This window comes from Anabrus simplex, chromosome 3 (assembly GCF_040414725.1).
Source record: "Anabrus simplex isolate iqAnaSimp1 chromosome 3, ASM4041472v1, whole genome shotgun sequence".
Taxonomy (NCBI): domain Eukaryota; kingdom Metazoa; phylum Arthropoda; class Insecta; order Orthoptera; family Tettigoniidae; genus Anabrus; species Anabrus simplex.
This window is the reverse complement of record NC_090267.1, coordinates 483832068-483852753: the sequence shown is the minus strand read 5'-3', so window position 1 is coordinate 483852753 and position 20686 is coordinate 483832068. Positions and strand designations below refer to the sequence as shown.

The 20686-nt window shown below is 38.4% G+C and overlaps 1 protein-coding gene across 5 annotated transcripts in view; it reads right to left on the bottom strand.

The window, feature by feature from the left end:
* Window positions 1-20686, bottom strand: part of LOC136866541 (nuclear pore complex protein Nup58) — a 166127-nt gene that overhangs the window by 144074 nt on the left and 1367 nt on the right. For all 5 annotated transcript variants that reach the window (XM_067143606.2, XM_067143608.2, XM_067143609.2 and 2 more), the window contains exon 2: window positions 7027-8033. In XM_067143606.2, the coding sequence (XP_066999707.2) occupies window positions 7027-8008 (982 nt within the window). In that variant the 5' untranslated portion in view covers window positions 8009-8033. The remainder of the gene's footprint in view (window positions 1-7026; window positions 8034-20686) is intronic.

Below are 20686 nucleotides of genomic sequence, written 5' to 3'. Positions count from 1 at the left end.
ACATTGGTGCAGAGGGAATTATTTTGCGTGATATCCAATAAATCCACAACAGAGGTTAAATGTTGATAAAACTGTTGGACATATCTTGTGATGTATTGAAATCTTGCTGTGTTACAAAGGAATATTCCCAATTCAATAGGAACCAAATGAACCTGGAGTAAAGAAAGTTTGAGTTAATGCAAGAAAGAAATTAATATGAGAGAACGATAATGGCTATTGGCCAACATATGGTCAACTATAATAATAAATTTACGAACATTGAATTAGACATGGATATCCTTGAAATAACTAATAAAGGCCCTCTACTTAATATAATCGAGAATTTTTATATACATTTGGATCAATACTTTAACGCTAACTACAATCTCAATGAAATAACCGAGAAACTTAATATTTTAATTGATCTTTTCATCACTTATTTCAGAAAAAGCAAGCCAGCAGACCAAAATTCTTTCTTTAAGTCAATTAAAGGTCTTCCGCCAACACAAACACCACCATCTTCCCTGACACCGACCCCGCCTTAAGCCACTTCAAATTTCTACACCCCTCCCCTCTTACGTCTTTCTATGCTCCTCCCTTCACCACCTTCCTTCCCTCCTGCTCTACGCTGTTCTCACTGTTAGTTGCACTCCACCGGCAATCACTGAGCGCAAGGTGAGTCCTCAATGTTTTCCTTTTCTTTTTTCGCCATTATCATTCTCTCATATTAATTTCTTTCTCGTGTTAACTCAAACTTCCTTTTTTTCCAGGTTCATTTGGTTTCTATTGAATTGGGAATATTCCTTCGTAACATAGCAAGATTTCAATACATCACAAGATATGTCCAACAGTTTTATCGACATTTAACTTCTGTTGTGGATTTATTGGACAAAATAATTCCCTCTGCGCCAATGTTGAACTTCATATCTTCTAAAACTTGATAGAAACATTGGACATTGTTTAAAATCCGACATAAACCAATTTTTAAATGTGCAACCTTGGACTATTCCTCAACTAGAGATTATTTTATTCAATTCTGAGATAGTTGTTGTTTAATATTGTAATTTTACAAGACATACACCAAAAGATTTTATTTGTCACTGTTCAACACAACTTTGCTACATCTACAACAGTTCATATTTTCACCATTTTATATGTATATCATTCCACCACATCCCCAGTCCATTCTTTCATCTCACTGCACAACTCTGTTTTAGGCCTATGGTATATACATATGTATCTTGGCTAGGCTGGTGATGGTCCTTATAAACATCGCATGATTGTTAAGTATTGAGAAAGTGGATTAAATTTTGCATTTATTTTATGTGCACATTTCTGCAACGAATTGTTGCTATTAATGAGAAATGGACACAAGCCTACGAGCCTGAATTTTAGCATCAATCGAATGAATGGTCTGACAGAAACTAACCAATTAGAGGTCAATGCAAAAAAGACTGAATACATGATCAAGGAGGGCGGGCTTCCCCACAGGTCATATTGACTAACAAGCAACATGCACTACAAATCATAAACTACTTCAAATACCTTTCCTTAATCCTACAGAAAACTGCACGTTCCTACAGATTACACATAAAAGAAAAACTAACAGTGGCAAAAAAAAAAAAGTGATATACGACATAAAACTTCTCAATAAATTATCTCCGAAGACTGCCACGGCTATATTTGACACCAAAATAATTCCTATCTTGACCTAAAGAATAAAGATTATTTGGGATAAGCTAACAATAAACGACCTTGGAATGCTACAAAAGGTCAAGGCACGCTTCCTAAAGACAACCCTTGTTTCTAGATATACAAGATCAAGATTAGTATACAAACTCGCCGGAGAAATTTTCTAATTGAACCACTGAGATTTAAATTACATGTACCTTCTACGGATAGTTGGAAGAGGCTACTGCACAAAAAGGAAGTGAAGAAAACCGAGATCTGGACAGAATTCTGCTCTACAGAGGACATGGTGGACAAGTCATGTGCGAACACAAATCAGGAGCTGCGACACTTCATGACCTCAATGGCAATACAGGGCTTGCAAATTAAAATCCTTCTACGGCCCAGGCGACAAGTGCAAGTGTGAATTCTGTGATAATCTCTGCAAATGCTATCACACTGTGAAGTGCAAAAGACTATCCAAGTCTATAATAGAATTCTGTAAGTACACCGAGTGAACCTCTCGATATCACACAGTGATTCTTTCTAATCAATGCACAATTTCTGTGCTCTATTACTATTATTATTAAAATCAATAAGTTCAACTATTTCTTGTAGACCATCATCTCTGTTAATCCTGTCTTTATAACAAGGTAGCTTTCAATTATACAGGCTGAGACAAGAATTTACGCTACCCTCATTTGTTAGACATATGTATTTGTGTGTGGGGACATTATCTACCATTCTCGGCCATTGTTTGAATTGCTGTTAATTTATGTGCCCGAACTATGCCTATTTAAAATGCATATTTTACTACTGTTACATCGGTAGCTTCCAAATTTCTGATTCGCCCAATAAACTACTTGCAGTGCGCGCGCACCAGGGTCTACTGCTTTGAACTGAGTGATGTGCTTCCTGGATACACGCTAGTCTGCTGCTGACCGACCACCATGACTGACGCATTGGGTAAAGCTGTCCTGTGCAAGATGCGGTTGAAAGGTGTTGGAGTGGAGTCTGATAATCCAGGCTAATAGCCATGTGAATTAAGGCATTTGCCTTACATGTAGAGCAATTATGTTTTAGTGTGTTTCATATTTACCGTTCTTTAGTATTAGTGCGACCGGAATATCTGTAGGAGTGTATTTCATTGCAAAATGGCCTAGAACGTAAGCTATTGGATTACCGTATATTAAATTGGACACCCAAAGATGTAAGTACAAGTATCATCTTAATTGTTTCAAAACTGTTCTACTGCCGGATTATTTGGAGAAGAAGAATGTGAGTAACACGCTATCAGTGGCATCAATAATATTTTAAAAAAATTCGGCAACGCTGTTTCAATTGTATCAAGCCAACCTAGCACCAGTAATTTAAAATTACGCCTATCTTTTCATGAAACTGTCGGCCATTGTTTATTCATTACATTAAACTGGAATTTCTTCTGCATTGGACATTTCAATGATATAAATTGTATCTTCAAACTATTAAAATGTAACCTAACGAGATTTTTGTAAAGTTCTATATCCAAATTATTATAATGAAGTAATTCTGGAAATTGGTATATGCGCGGGTGAGAGCCAAATTATTCCATTCCTTTTATTTAATTGAGATTATCGTTGCGATACCTTTTTCTGTTTCTTAAAAGTTGTTGTTATTATTATTATTTAGTTGGTGGATTTCCTTCTACTTTTTTGGGTTCATATTTGTGGTATCCTCTGCACTGTTATCAATGTTTTGAAAGACGTTGTGTGCTAGTATTGTTTTTGTAATGGATCATTGTTTAATTACTTAATGGGATGGTTTATTTCCGGTCTTATTCGGGCATTACTGTTTTCCAGGGCCTCCTAAAATTAAAAATTAATAACCGGCATTTAAATCCACTATTAATATTTGGTTGGAGGAAATGTTAAATTCAAAATAGTATACATTATTACTGTAATATCGTGGTTGTAGGAAACTGAAATTTGTTTCTGCCATTTCTTGACGATACTTACGTTTACCCTCCTCAGACTATTCGCGTCCGTCTTTTCTTTCTCTCTTTCATTATTGCGTGTCATACCTTTATCTTATCTGCTGGCACGCTAATTTTGTGTGGGCCTTGCCTGGTGTTGATGTTTATGTTGGCTTGGTTTTAGGAAGCTGCATGCTTCGTGTGGACCATTGTTCTGTTTTCTGTGGAATTTTAATTGTTTTCCTTCGTAATGTGTAAATATTTGGGATATATTATCTTATTTGGGTTCGTGCTATTCTCTCTTGCGTTCTTTTAATTATTTACGTGTGGTATATTTGGTTGGGTATCGTTGCCCTTTGTATTCGGTGTGCTTCCGTGTTTCTGGGATGATTGAAATCCTTGTGTACAGGGTCTGGAAACAAATTTCAGTTTAGTGAGATTTATTGTAGTACACCCACTTACAAAAACACTGGTCAGTGGTGTAATGAATTTTCTAAAGCACGGATCCGTTTTAACATTTGTCATTTATTGATTCTAATGCAAGCTGTAGTTCGTAATCTGAGTGTGTTTTCACGATTTTAATTATTTTTAAAATAGACATTTGTCTCTTATTTTAATGAATTGAATAATAAGAATTTTTTCTTTTATGGGGTATATGTTCTTCTATTTACTTATTTATTACTAAATAAAAATTATTTTACGTTGTTATCCGAGTGCGCACTCATAGTTTTATTGCTTTAAAGATTGATTTTAATCCATATTTCAAAGAGGTTATTTAAAATTCAATTATTTGTTCTTCAGTTTTCATTCGTAATTTTTTAAATTTTCCTAATTTTTAAGTAAAGTTCAATTTACTGAAATTTAATTTTGCTTTCATTTAGTAGTTAGCAATGTTGACCTGGCAACACCTGAAGTAGCTAGTTATGATTCAGCCCTTTTTCCTTTATGTTCTGTACCCTCCACGCTGGTATATTTAATGCTGCTGCTACTCAATGGTAAGTATTTTGCTTCTTGTGCTCATTTTGTGCGTATTATGGGTTTTGATTATCATTCCTGCTTTTATCTACATCGGGTTGCACAGGCATAGGCTTGTTTTCATGCACTTCAACATGATATCCACAGACCACTTTTTAGATGATGTTGACATTTACACTGCCAACAATCAATATCCAAGATACAGGAAAATGGCACACAAAGCCAAGTAGAGCATTTATTTAGATGTTAAAATGCTCATTGAAATGGACTGGAAGAAGGAAACTGGCACCAAAAATTATACTCTAATGCTGACTGGTGATTTGAAGGGTGGCATTAATTGCACCCTGGTGTTTCCACACTGAGTTGACTTGTGCCTCTAAACTCTGCATGTGTCTGAATGTCCAAACATTCCGGTGCAATATCAGCCACACAATCGCATCTTTCATGAATCATGCTTATAATGCCCTGCGCATTCCCTCCAGAGTATGTCAGCCCTATTATGTCACCTCGCACTTGACCTCTTTCTATAATACAGTGAAACCTCGTTAGTGCATTCCTAATTTACATATTTTCTTGCTTAGCACATCGTAAATTTGAAGGGCCAATTCTCATCATATTAAATCTATATAAAATACCTCACTTATTGCATCACGAATTTTCATTATTACTGCTTCGTACGATCACATTTTTCCTAGCCCTGAAAATATTATTTGATATCCCTTGTGAAAGGAAGTGCTTTCCAACTTGGGTAAGAAGGAACCCTCACTACAGTGCAGCGAGATCACTGATAACACAGTGAGCCTGTTTGCGCTTGTATATTTCTCATTCCATTCAGAAATTAAAAATTGATTTTGTGTTGAGTGGTACAGTAAAGGGTAGCGTTTACTTGTCGCCTGGTAGCTTACATCTGGATTAGGAAAAGAATCATCTGAAGTTGTCTACCGTTGTGTATATATATATATATCTCTTGTGACAGCCTAGTTACGGATTCGGAAAAAGTCGTGAAATTCCTTACTAACGAAGACTAAATTATAATCTATTCGAAAGACTAGCACCCGCATCTTTAAGTGCACAGAGGTAGCACGAAACTCACACCTTTGAGTTTCGACTCAATCATTCGAGTTGGTCGAATCGAAGTTTCAAAATGGTGGCCAAAGTCGCACAGTTGAGTGTTTAGGTTTCGCTGTACCCACAGATCCATGACAAAAAATGCCGTCATGTCGGAAAAATTCGTATCTAGTATTTCCATATCCCTGTTGGATAGTTTTTATTTGTGTATTCAGTACCATGTTTTCTCGCTTAACACGGTCGTTTTCCTTGTCCCCTGCACAAACGTCTTAAAGAGGTTTTACTGTATTTCTTTTGAGCCATTCTCCAAGTTAGTGTTTCATTTGCGTATTTATCCATTTTGTGTTTGTTAAGAAGGAAGCCTTACTTCCCAGTGTCAGCTCGGTTAAATGTAACTTAAAAGCTTTCCAGTCTGCCAAACACACAAGTTAAATGTAAATATTAAACTATAACATACCTTAAAAAAAAAAAAAAAACACATTATTAAACAAGTGTGTATTATTATTCCTTGTTTAATAATGTGGTGTTTTTTATACAGATATGTTACAATCTAATATTTATATTTAACTTGTGTGTTCGACAGACTGGAAAGCCTTAAACCTACTACTGCATGAATTATTTTTCGTTTCCATTTGGTGAAGAAAATTTCAGGCTTTAAAATTCAACTTGCATTCAGTGTTTTAGATATACCAACAATTCTTAACAGGGGCTAACACCTTAACATTCGTATGTGATGTGATTTGCCATAATGGAATATATATATATATATGATTTTTTGCAATTTTACACTAGGCTTTTAACATCCAAAGACTGAACATTACAGCCTACTGGCCATGGGTACGTATTGCAAGGCACAAGTGTACTTGCACTACCGTAGGTCAATAATGTCTTTAAAGTTGAGCCAAAGGTACTCCTGAAGTCTGTTGTAATGTGATGGGGAGGGCCCACGGAAAATAAACTGTGGTTGGTACGTGTGGATGTTGACGGGGTGGAAGGAGTACCTTTGGTTGTAGGGCTGTTTTGTCATCTGTTGGGAAGGAAAAAAAAACAAGGCATCACTGGTATGTGTGTTTGATTGACGGTACAGTTGAAGGTGTGCCATAAAACTACCTCTGTCCATAATCTCCCTCCATTTACACGGGCGAAACATTATATGTTGCCTGATGGAAACACTATACAGTAGAGGGTTAAGTTACATTTTATGTTTATGCACCTACAACACCTGAAATATTTTTGAAATATTTCCAATCACAATTTTCTACTTACAATCTTTTCTCTAAAATATAATGCTGTTAATCAGAAGAGATCAAGAGATTAAGATTTTCCATTATACAAATTATTAAAAATTTAGAAAACTGAAGTTTATAAAATAAGAGTATGCATACCTGTTGGTCCTGTTTTACTGTGCGAGGGATCTATTCCACCAAGCCCTACAGATGTAGTAGTTGTGGTAGTTACAGGACCGGTAGTTGTAGCAGTCTGAAATGTTTTACCACTGAGTCCAAACAAACCACCTGAGGTACCACCTAATGTAAAACCAGTGGCAAGGCTGGTGGTAGGTCCTCCAAAATTTAAACCAAGAGGTGCTGAAGAAGTGACAGCAGGTGTACTAAACAGTCCTCCAGGCTTAGTTGTAGTCAGCCCTGAGAAACCTGTGAAACCAGTTGTGGCAGTTGTGGTAGTAGCTAGGCCACTACCAAAAGTTCCCAAGCTTAAACCTGTAGTTGCAGTGGTAGTAGTAGTAGCAACAGTAGCAGCAACACCTGCTGAAGTTGTAGGTGTTCCAAAGGCCAAGCCAGTTGTTCCAAAACCACCAAGAGTGGGTTGTGCAGCCGTTGCAGGCGTACCGGTAGCCAAGGGTGTTCCAAAGGTCAAGCCAGATGGTGCGGTAGATGCAGGGGTCCCAAAGTTCAGACTTGACTGACCAAATGACGGGGTAGCAAATGATGTTTGTGCAGTAGAAGCAACTGGGGTACCAAATGTAAGGCCAGTCTGAGGAGCAGATGCTGCGGGAGTTCCAAACGTAAGACCAGTCTGAGGGGCTGATACTGCTGGAGTGCCAAATGACAGGCCAGTCTGTGGAGTGGATGTTGCAGCACTACCAAAAGAAAATCCTGTTGGTGCAGATGTAGCAGGAGTTCCAAAGGTAAGACCAGTTGCCTGAGTAGCAGGAGTTCCAAAGGTAAGACCAGTTGCCTGAGTAGCAGGAGTACCAAATAGTCCAGTCTGAGCAGGAGCTCCAAACGTTAGACCAGTACTCTGAGTGGTCTGTGCTGTTCCAAATGACAGTCCACCAGTGCCCGTGCCAAACGTAAGGCTAGGCGCCTTCTGCGCTGCCGCCTGACCAAATGTAAATCCAGATGTCATTTTGAAGTAGCAAAGCTAACTGTTCCTAGTAAAAGAGAAGAAAAAGAAATGTTCATCACACAAGTTTATATATATATATGTGCATACAGAGATCCCTGATGAGAGCAAGTATGATTTAGAGCTATTGTAGATAGACAATATTAACAAAATAACTACACAATTAAATTGAAATAAGAAATAATGTAGTTCAACCTATTCAATACAAATAAATAAGAAATGAAGTGTTACATTTCTATTTAATTATAAGCGGAATCGGTACCGGTTTCGACCCCAATCTGGGTCATCATCAGCCGAAAAAATGCAAAAAACTATGCATAGATAAATAAGAAATTAAAGAGCGAGTCTTTCATAAAAACAGTTGAAGAGGCAAAATATGTTAATGGGGATTGAATATGTGCAATTTTAAATCGTGAAATCTAGAAGAAGTAGAAAGTTAGTCACTTATAATAAGTAAGGCGCGATCTTCTGAATAGTAGCACAACACACGCAAAGTTCAGCACTGTCTCGTAATGTTTACAAGAAGAGGTGAAAAAAATGAGCCAGCATGCATATATTATCAGGTGCGAAGTCACAATATAATTTAATGAATATGAAGGCCCAAAATCGTCTAGAAGTTGAAGACGAGTCGCTTGATTGAAGCGAATTGCTAGCTCCTGAAAATCATAGCAACACACTCAATGTCCGACACTGTACTTTCAAATGCCGACGGAACTCGGTGAATAGCTTGATGAACTAGTCTGTAATTGTTTCGGTTGCAAAAATGTGTATATATAGAAATAATACAATTTAAATAATTGAAGTATGTAAACAGGATCTTGTAGATTCTTTAGAACAGTTGACGTAAAAAAACAATTGTGAAGAGAAAAATGGTAAAAAGCGCAATACCGGAAACAAATGAAAAGCGTATATGCACAGTGTGCTACTTCTTGAAAGTAAGAATTTAGGTCGTAATTGAGGTAATCGAAGGCAGCGCAAGGCATGAGTTTAAATTTGAATGTAAAGACCCAAAATGCAGGTGGCACTATAGTATATACAGTTCAATTCAGAAAGTAGTTTTTTTTGTTTTTTGTTTTTGAGAGGAGAGGTGAAAAGAAAAGATAGAATAAGTTAATAAAGGAAGAGGATTAGTAGATAAGAGAAGATAAAAGGGTTGGAGGTTATCTACTAATCCTCTTCCTTTATTAACTTATTCTATCTTTTCTTTTCACCTCTCCTCTCGAAAAAAAAAAAAACAACAAAAAAACAATACAAAATCAAGTAATATGGGTTACATTACGGAAGAAACATTTATTGGAACTAGTTTTGACCTATGTATTAAGGTTATCATCAGCCAAATCGCGAGTTGCACAATGTATCTGATAGTTCATAGAAATTGAAAAAAAAATCGTGAAAACACAGTGGTTTGACACTAAGTATGAAAATGTCAAAATTGTTGTAAAAGTTTTGGATAATGCATAAAATGCATGAATTAATGCACTTAGCTGTTGAAGGAAGAATTCAAGAAGGAACAGTCAGAATATAAAGAAAGAGTTACTGTGATGCTAGGAGCTAATATGTTGGGAACCGAAAACCTAAAATTTCTAGTGATCGGAAAATCAGCGAAGCATCGCTGTTTCTCGGGTGTGAATTCATTACTGGTCATATACGAAAGCAACCTCGGAAGTCGCAGACGACAGGCTTTATTTGTGAATCTTGGCTGCGTGGTATTGACAAGAAGCAAGGTGAAGGGACGAGAACTGTCCTTCTCGTAAACAACTGCCCTGCTCATTGCAAGGTGCTCGTTCAGGAGTTCAAGTGCGCATGGTTTTCTTGCCACCAAAATTAACTCCAAACTACAGCCCATGGACCAAGGGCTGATTAAATACTTGAAGCATTTCTATAGGAAGAGGGCGGCTCAGAGAATTCTGAGGGGAACTGAATCCGAGGAGTTATTAATGAACATCTTTTAGAAAGTTACTATAATCTGGGTTATCATTAAAGTGATGCCGTAAAATACGAGACTGTCTGTATATTTTTAAATACTGTTGGAAATACTGTATTCAATATAAGCCCGTAGATACATATAATTCAATTATCTGCTATACATGCTCAGAAACGGTATTTTCCATATCTCGAAATAAAATTTAGCTCCCTAGGTGATTCGAGATATCGAGGTTCCACTGTATTATAATACTATTTTATTCCATTATTTTAAGTAGTTTCTACATAAGGTATCCAGTCTTATTGTTGTTGTTGTTTGAGTCATCAGTCCATAGACTGATTTGATACAGCTCTCCATGCCACTCTATCCTGTGCTAAACTTTTCATTTCTACATAGCTACTACATCCTACATCTGCTCTAATCTGCTTGTCATATTCGTCTCTTGGTCTACCCCTACCGTTCTTACCACCTACACTTCCCTCAAAAACAAACTGTACAAGTCCTGGGTGTCTTAAGATGTGCCGTATCATTCTATCTCTTCTGGTCAAATTAAGTCAAATCGCTCTCCTCTCATCAATTCGATTCAGTATCTCTTCATTCATGATTCTATCTACCCATCTCACGTTCAGCATTCTTCTGGAACACCACACCTCAAAAGCTTCTATTCTCTTTCTTTCTGAGCTAGTTATCGTCCATGTTTCGCTTCCATACAATGCCACGCTCCAGACCAAAGTCTTCAAAAACATCTTGCTAATTCTCATATCAATGTTCGAGGTGAACACATTTTAAAATTTTTTTTAAATTTTAAGAAAGGCCTTCTTACTTTTGCCACCATTAGTTATTTTACTACCCAAGTAAAAATATTCATCTACTTCATTTCCTAATCTAATATTCCCTGCATCACCTGACTTTGTTCGAACGAACTTCATTATTTTTTCGTTTTGGACTTATTTTATTTTCATCTTGTTTTCCTTCTCCAAGACTCTGTCCATATCATTCAGCAATATCTCCAGATCTTTTGCAGTCAGATAAAATAACTACATCATCAGCAAATCTCAGGGTTCTGATTTCCTCTCATTGGACTTCGATTCCCTTTCCAAATTTCTCTCTGATTTCCTTTAACAACTGTTCTATGTAAACACTGAAAAGGAGAGGGGACAAATAGCAGCTTTACCACACTCCTTTCGAGATTGCTGCCACTTTTTCAAAGCCCTCGATTCTTATCACTGCAGACTGATTTTTGTATAGATGGAAGATAATTCTTTTTTCTCAGCATCTGATCCCGATCACCTTCAGAATCTCAAACAACTTGGTCCAATCAACATTTTCAAATGCCTTTTCTAGATCTACGAAAGCCATGCACGTGGGCTCGTCTTTCTTAATTAGGTCCTCTAAGATCAGACGTAAAGTGAGGATTGTTTCATGTGTTCCCACATTTTTTCTGAAGCCAAATTGATCTTCTCCCAACTCAGTTTCAACTTGTCTTTCCATTCTTCTGTAAATAATACATGTTAAAATTTTGCAGGCGTGAAATACTAAACTAATGGTGTGGTAGTTTTTACACTTGTCAGCACCGGCTTTCTTGGGAATAGGTATAACAACATTCTGCAGAAAATCGAATGGCACTTATCCTGTATCATACATTTTACACACAAAACGGAATAACCTCTCCAGGCTGGTTTCTCCTAAGGCAGTCAGTAATTCTGAGGGTATGTCATCAATTCCTGGTGCCTTGTTCCTATTTAGGTCTCTCAAAGCTCTGTCAAATTCTGACCTCAAAATTGGGTCTCCCGTGTCAACAGCATCAACAGCTCTTTCTTGTTCAAGAACCAAATCATCTACTTCTTTACCTTGAAACAACTGTTGGATATGTTCCTGCAATCTTTCTGACTTGTCTTCTTTCCATAGAAATGGTTTTCCATCTGAGCTTTTGATATTCATACACCTAGTTTTCTTGATTTTCCTGTATGCATCATCTACTTTTCCAAGGTCTATACAACCTTCAACATCCTTGCACTTCTCTTTCAGCCATTCCTCCTTAGCTGTTCTGCACTTTCTATCATTCTTTCTTCATTCTTTACTCACCTGTATTCTTTTCTCGCCTCCTCATTTTTTGCATCTTGTACTTTCGTCGTCCGTCAATCAGGTCTAATATCTCTTGAGTTATTCACTGTTTCTTAGCTGATCTTTCCTTTCTTCTTAAATTTTCTTCAGCAGCCTTGCTGATCTCATTCTTCATGACTGTCCATTCTTCCTCTACTATGTTTCCTTCAGCCTTTTCATTTAGTCCTTGTATTACATGTTCCTTGAAACAATCCCTCACACTCTTTTCTTTCAACTCCTATCGTTTAGCATTCCCTCCTTTCTTTAACTTCAGATGGCATTTCATGACCAACAGAGTCCACATTTGCTCCTGGGAAAGTCTTGCAATCCAACACCTGGTTTCTGAATCTCTGCCTAATCATAATGAAGTCTATTTGATACCTTCCAGTGTCTCCAGGTCTTGTACATGTATACAGCCGTTGTTTGTGGTGTTTGAACCAAGTGCTAGCAAGGACTAAATTATGATCGGTGCAGAATTGAACCAGCCGGCTTCCTCATTCATTCCTTTGTCCCAAAACGAATTCTCCTACTATGCTACCTTCTCTTCCTTGGCCTACCACTCATTCCAGTCTCCCTTCACAATTAGATTCTCGTCGCCTTTTACGAATTGTATTAAATCTTCTCTCTCTTCGTATATTCTTTTGATTTCTTCACCATCCACTGAACTAGTAGGCATATAGACCTGCACTATTGTGGTGGGCATTGGCTTGGTGTCTATCTTGATAACAATAATTCTTTCACTATACCGGTCGTAGTAGCTTACCTGCTGCCCTATTTTCTTATTCATTATTAAACCAACTCCTGCATTACTCCTGTTTGATTTTGCGTTGATAATTTTGTAGTCGCCTGACCAAAAATCCTGCTCTTCCTGCCAATGTACTTCACTTATACCAACTACATCTAACTTGAGTCTATGTACCTCCCTTTTCTGATTCTCTAACCTACCAGAACAATTCAAAGGTCTGACATTTCACGCTCCAACTCACAGAATGTCAGTCTCCATCTTCCTGACTTTTACCCCCTCTCGTGTAGTACCCACCTGGAGATCCGAATGGAGGACTAGTTTACCTCAGGAATATTTTACCCGAGAGGAAGCCATCATCAGCACACCATTCGTACAGAGAGAGGTGCATGTCCTCGGAAGTTAGTTACGGCTGTAGTTTCCCGTTGCTTTCAGCCGTGTAGCAGTGTCAAAATATTACGAGAACATATCAGTCAATCAACTAGGCTGCTGTCCTTGCAAGTTCCCGAAGACTTATTAACTTTCAAATTATGTGACCATGTACTGTATGTTGTGGTTAAGTCTAAGAGAAAGCCGTGAACCCTAACTTCGCCACATATACAGGCATGTAAGAAATAATATTCTACACAGTTTTGATACATACTTTGTGTGTGTTTTACTAGAAAAATGTAAAGTTTAGGACCTGGGTACATGGGTTAAAAGATCTTCCAGAAAGAGTGAGAAGATGACGTGGTGAAAGTGGTCTGAAGAGCATAGAACTATATTCTCCTTCAGGATGGAGTACTGGAAATCCAGGAAGGCTGACAAGTGTTTAGCACAGACCTAAGAGGCCAAAAAGATTGTTAAAAAAACAGAGCATAATGTAACGGAAAGTTACTGGTAAACACGCCAGCTGATGTGAGGTCTGGTATGACAATAGCAGTCCTAGCTGGACTAGTGAGGAGAGAGGAAACAAAGGAGTAGTACAACATTATTAAGTTCAAACATTTCAATTATTAGAAATATGTAATCAGAATTTTAACAAATGTTTTTAATCATGTTCATAATATTAATGAAATGTCGTATGGCTTTTAGTGCCGGGAAATCCCAGGACGGGTTCGGCTCGCCAGGTGCAGGTCTTTCTATTTGACACCCGTAGGTGACCTGCGCGTCGTGATGAGGATGAAATGATGATGAAGACAGCACATACACCCAGCCCCCGTGCCATTGGAATTAACCAATTAAGGTTAAAATCCCCGACCCGGCCGGGAATCGAACCCGGGACCCTCTGAACCGAAGGCCAGTACGCTGACCGTTCAGCCAACGAGTCGGACGTAATATTAATCAATTCATACAAATAAAAATAATAATCTATATATATATATATATATATATATATATATAAAATAAAAGTTTTGTCTGTACATTGCTTAGAAATTGAAAAGAATGTTATTTCTGTATCGGCCATGTCCATAGTAACAAGGAAATGCACTTTACTTTTCCGTAATTTCTGTCTGTCTGTCTCTATGTATGTACACGCATTATGAGAAAATGGCTGAAGAGAATTTAATGAAAATCGGTATGTGAAGTCGGGGAATGAGCCACTACAATCTAGGCTATAAATCATTTACTCACGCTGAGTGATTTGTACTTTAGGGAAAGGCCTAAAGTAGAATTCTCAAATATTTATATTATTAGTGGTCCTATCAATAAATACTACATAACTAAAGTTATACAGAATTAAATTTCCAGCTGCAGTCGCTTAAGTGCTGCCAGTATCCAGTATTCGGGAGATAGTGGTTTCGAATCCCACTATCGGCAGCTCTGAAGTTGGTTTTCCATGGTTTCCCATTTCACGCCAGGCAAATGCTGGGGCTGTACCTTAATTAAGGTCACGGCCGCTTCCTATCCCATCGTCGCCATAAGACCTATCTGTGTCGGTGCGACGTAAAACAAATAGCAAAAAAAAGAAAAGTTATAGAGAATACAATTTCCGATCATTTATGTTTTATTTAGTTTTACCGTACCGATTATGGTAAGAGTGGTATTTCAGAGTCGGAAGAAAACTAAATGTGAAGGCCTACAATATTCCAGCTATTCGATCCCTATTCTGACGCGGTGTTTTGAATGAGCAGTGTGCATACTTAAGGCAGAGGCTCACTTAGTAGTAGTAGTATGACCTGGTCTAGAATTACGATTTAGGCATATTCCAAATTATAGCACCATAGTTCACTAAATAACTCAAAATTCAACCCTGAGAAGAGCCGTTTCTTAAGAAAAGCTCCCACCTCTTCACTTTTATTAAATTCTACATTCATTTTATTCCAAATTAGCAGTGAAGAGGTGGTTTCTCCTCTGGCTATGCCTCTATACAAAGGGCACTAGGAAAGTTTTGCAATACGCAACAACGGTTGGCTGGACACCCCTGTTATGGTGAGGGATGAAAAGAGGCATGAAAACCGGTCTAGAAGACAGCAAGGCGGGACCTTCACACTAGTTGTTACCAAGCAGTGGGATTGAAAGCAAGTTAAGAAGTCAGTGTGGTCTAAAGGTGAATATCGCGCAATTATCCGCTATAATTTTGCTCGTGGATTGACTGTTGACCAATGCCTGGAGGAAATGACTCATGTGCTGGGGAAAGACTGTCCATATCGGACAACAATTTTCTGCTGGTACAAAGAGTTCCAGAGGGGAAATTTTGGGGTTGAAGACGATCCTCGTTCTGGGCGATTGAATCAGTGACTGAGGAAAACATTGAAGCTGTGAGGAAAATGTTGCAGCAAGAGAGGCGGTTGACATATCGGCAGGTAGAAGAGACCTTCCACATCCCTGCATCAGCTATTGATTCAATTCTACACGACCATCTCCATGTTAGAAAGGTTTGATCCCTTTGGGTGTCCCATTCACTTTCAGAGGAACAAAGGGCACATCGAGTGAAATGGTGCCAAAAATTGCTAAAACAGCTTGTAAATGGGACTTTGCGTGACATCAATAGCATCGTTACAGGTGGCGAAACTTGGTTTTATTAATACGATGTCCCAACAAAATCCCAGAACAAGGTGTGGCTGTTTGAAGATGAGGGTACTCCTGTGACTGTGCGAAAGTCAAGGTCAGTGAAGAAAATGATGACTGCAGTATTTCACACTAAACAGGGCATCCTGACTTGGGTTGTGCTAGAAACACAAAGGACAGTTACTGCGAAGTGGTACAGTGAGGCTTGTCTGCCTCAGGTCATCCAGGCTCTCAAGCAGCTCCGTCCAAGGTCACGGCTCAACACTTGGCTCTTGCATGACGACAATGCTCCAGCACATCGTGCTAATGTAACAATGGATTTTCTTGCCAGATCAGGGTTGACTGTGCTTGATCACCCTCCATACAGACCTGATCTTGCCCCATGTGGCTTCACACTCTTCCCAGAAGTGAAAATGAAGCTGAATGGGCGGCGTTTTGCATCCGACGAGGAGTTTCTGGCAGCATGGGATCAAGTGTGAAAAAGTAACCAAAGAGAAGTGGCAGAGTTGGTTCAGTGACTGGTTTTGACGTATGGAGAAGTGTATTGAGTGTGGTGGAAATTATTTTGAAAGCGTTCACTCACACTGCAAACTTTCCTAGTGCCCTTTGTATGAGTCTGGTGCGCTTGTATTACCTTTGCCTTTGTATAGGATTTTTACTGTAGATTCTCTCCACATTTGAGGTATATCCCCTTTCTCAATGCATTTATTGAATAGTGAGGTCCATACTCCAATAAAGAATCCCATTGAGGTCTTTATATGTTCATTGTATATTCCATTGGGGCCGCTGCTTTATTAGATGCTAGGTGTTTTATTGTTGTTTCCACTTCCTCTTTAGTGAAATTCTGGAATGTCTGATCTTGTTCAGTGACTATCTTGATGATGATTGATGCTTGTTGTTTAAAGGGGCCTAACATCTAGGTCCTCAGTCCCTAATGGTACGAAATGAAATGACAAATTCAAAACACAAAATTCTCCACTGACCACAATTCAAAACGTGAGGACAAAGAATGAATGGATGGATATGAATTTAAAACGATCAGTGAAACCGAACCACAGTGCCTCACATGCACAGAACGTGGCAGTATTACTGACCAAGGAACTGCTTCTATAGGATGATAATGAATCGATGATGCTTGTAGTCAAAGGGAGTCCAAAATCCAAGTCATCGGCCCCTCATAATGGTACTTATCACTAGAAAAGTAGAACCATGGTATTTTCATATTGCGGTACTAATCAAGAGTAGCGTAGACTCGCAGTATTCCACACATTATGGTATTATGGTACTACTCAGAGGTAATGAAATTCATACATGTATTAGAGACCTAATGTGTTTCGCACATTGCGGCACCATTGACAAGCAACGCAAACCTATGGCGTTCATCACCTAAGTGTACTAACCACAGGGACTCCTACTATCCCATGGTGTTCCTCATATAGTGGGTACTAATCATAGGCAAGCCAGAACCATGCGTTCCATCATCCCAGGGTGTCGCTCATATAGTGCTACTAATCACAGGTACTGTAAAAGCCATCACGCTCTCGTTTGCCACTAATCGCAAACCTATTTGGTACCTAACATAGTGGTACTATGCGCAAGTAAAAGTGACTCATGGTGTTCCCAGCGTGGTGGTACTAATCAAAAGGAGTTTCATGGTTCTAATATTATCATTCCTGCGTAGCCCCTTACGACAGGCAGGGGATACCACGGGTGTATTCTTTGTCTGCGTCCCCCACCCACAGGGGGTCAGTGACTATCTTCTTCTCTGTTGCATGCGTACTACCTTCTCTATTTAAGACACCAGAGAAATGGGTCTTCCATGAATTCATTGTTATGTCATGAGGGAATCGCGGTTTCTGTGGGTTTTGGGCTTGAAACGGTCTTTCTTTTGCTATTCCTGCTAATTTTTTGCCTTATTCTCAAGGTATGATTGTTTCTTTTTTTTATCATCTTAAATGCTTTGCGTTTAATGGCGTATTCTGCCAGGTTGGTGGTTGTATTTTCAGCTTTAACTTTGTATAATGCTTGTAATACTAGTCCCCTGTGTGCATAACATTCAGCATCAAACCATTCTTGTGCTTTCCTTGTGGTCTGCTTGACCGGAATGAAAGCCTGCCTTAGTCTGTCTGTGACATTTCTTGCTGCTTCCTCAATCGTATTCTGTTCTACTTTTTGTATTAGTTCTAGCGTTTCCTCAGTTGATGAGAGTTTCTCTTCGTTCAATTTCCTTGAAAATTTTGGTCTTTCGTGCGAGATGGGGAGTCCGACTTTTGACAGTCTAAAGGTGTTTCCTCAATGGATAGTTCTCAATCTTGCATGAGTATACGTGTATGTTCTTGTTTATGAATATTAAATCAATCGTACTGGTGCAATTGTAGCAGATATAAGTTGGTTGTGTTTTTGTATTCACCAAGTGGAAGCCTTCTTCTTCGAGGAACGAAAACACCATATCACTTTTCCTGTTTTGGATATCAAGTTTACAGTTAAGGTCTCCCGCTATTATAACTGGATCGTTTTCATTTGTCTTACTTATGGCCTAACTTAGTACCTCTAGCACTCCTTCTGGTGTGAATTATGGCTGCATGTATATTCCAATGATTGTTAAGTATTTAGTCTTGGTGATCAATGTATTTTCCCCTCTGAATAAAACTTCTATTGGTGCCAGTTGTGGTTTGGACATACACGTGATACCGCCACTGAGTCTGCCTCTTTAACCTTTTGTGCCAGGTTGTGCGTGCTGTAATATCCATTTGTATGAATATGTTCTGTGAGGAAAGTCTCTGTTAATATCATAATATCCTCTTTCAGTATATTTTCTGTCCAAACCTAAGTTTATTAAGTTTATAGCATTCATCAATCCTTCGATGTTCCATAGAAACAGCAATTAAGTCGATATAGTCTTCCTGTTTCGGTCTTCCCGCCCGCGATGAAACCAGAATCCAGTTTTCCTTTGACTTTGAAGAATAAAGTGTCTTATTGTTACCCTCATTGGCCAAAATTCTGATTTATTTACTAATTGGAGGTTGTCGACTGGTATGCCAGTTTTATAGGATTTGTTGTACCCTTTTGTTTCAAGTAGTTCACACACTATTTTCACTTGCACACCATTGCCCTTCAGATATTCAATTCGATCTTTATTTTCATCGATGGGCGAACCTTACCTACATACAGCCATCCCATCCTTTTACTTCTGAATTACGACGTCGCCTTACTATTTCCGTCCGCAAGGGTTGGTCTCCTTCCTCCAATTCCTTTGTATCTCCCTCCTGTAAGCTGGGTTGACAGTTAATCACTGTGTCCTTTATGTAATATCCTCTTTTTCTGTGATCTATCCGGGTCTGAGACTAATGAATTGTGATGTATTTGCAGTTCGGTATCTTGGGATGTGTTGTTTCGCTCTGTTGGTGGTTTTGGTGCTTTGCTTTGTTCTCACCCTGTTTTAAGACGGTTAGTCGTTGGAGACATTTTTCCATTTCCTTTTGTAGAGATGTTGCAATTTCCTCTCTAATTCTCTCTTGTAGTTTAATTTCCATATCTGCCAGCATTTCTTTAATTTTATCTACTATTCCTTCCATTGGATTCTCTTGCCCTCTTAATTTTGTTAATAAATGCGGGTTGCATTCGTTGTAGAGCCATAAGAGTCTGCAATTTTTTCTCTTTATACATTCCAATTCTCCTTTCATTAGGCCACTGCATTCGAAGTGCTGCCATTTATTACATCCATCACATTCGATAGCCAGCTCGTCATTACCTCCTATTTTGTTACATGTCACATTTGTCAGATCTTTGGTCACTACTGTCTTTGGTACTCGGCATTTTTGTACTCCGTGACTTCTTGTTTGATCTAATCTCTGTTGTTGCGTTTTCACTATTCCAGAATGCTATTTATTCCGCGAGTGTTCCTTGTAATACTGGTATGTATAGTCTATGTCTATATTATCTCTGCTCACTTGCCAAATTAGTATTCAAATATATAATATTATCAAAATTCACTGCACTCCTTAATTGGTTTTACTTACAGCTTTTTGAAATTTATTATATAGTATTATTTTCGCCTACTATAACCTATTCACAGTCGGTTTATGCTTATTTTTTATACAATTCTTCGTACTGAATTAGACATTCCAGCAGTCAATCTGTCATTCCTCATTAGGAGGAAGAAATAAATAACTGATTATGAATATGTCATGTTTCATAGATCATGCAGACTCTTTTTCATTAGTGTTTAGATGAAGTACACCAGATTCTTCTCAGGCTTGAAAACAATGGTGGAGATGCAGGAGTTCATTGTACAGCCCAAAATTATGGAGAAATGGCAGAGAGGCCAAACTAATGCAAAGTGCACTAACCGTGGGAGAGAGGGTTCCCTTAATGACTCCACATGGTACTGTTAAGAGATAGTTCGGCTATCTTGTGTATCACCCCCACACCCCTGACATGGTCACTGTTAGTGACTAGTCACATTCTGGTTTACCGGAAAGCACTGTGACAGGATTAGGTTAAAGTAGTGTAGCGACTAAAATATTTGTTATTGTCAAGAGTCAAAATTACAGACAGAACTTTGTGAGATTCTGTTCACCTGAAAAAAACATCAAACAGACCAATCACATCCACGGTCACAGTATTGATTGTTAATCTCATCTTCCTTGTCCCTTCTACGCTCAATGGAGACAGGGTGGCTATGTGTAATACTGAGGTGTGTTGTGTGTGGAGTTTCCCCAATTGGCTTTGTCACTTCCTGTTACTTGACTGGCTATATTTTGTGATTTTGGTAGTTAATTCTGATGACTGTGTTTTTGTTTTACAACGATTGTTGTCTTATGGGTCTATGTGATGTGGAAGAACGTGGTGAATTTTGGGTGGAATTTATACCAATTAAATTTTTGCATTCTACTTAACCTGGCTATAATTTTCTACATTT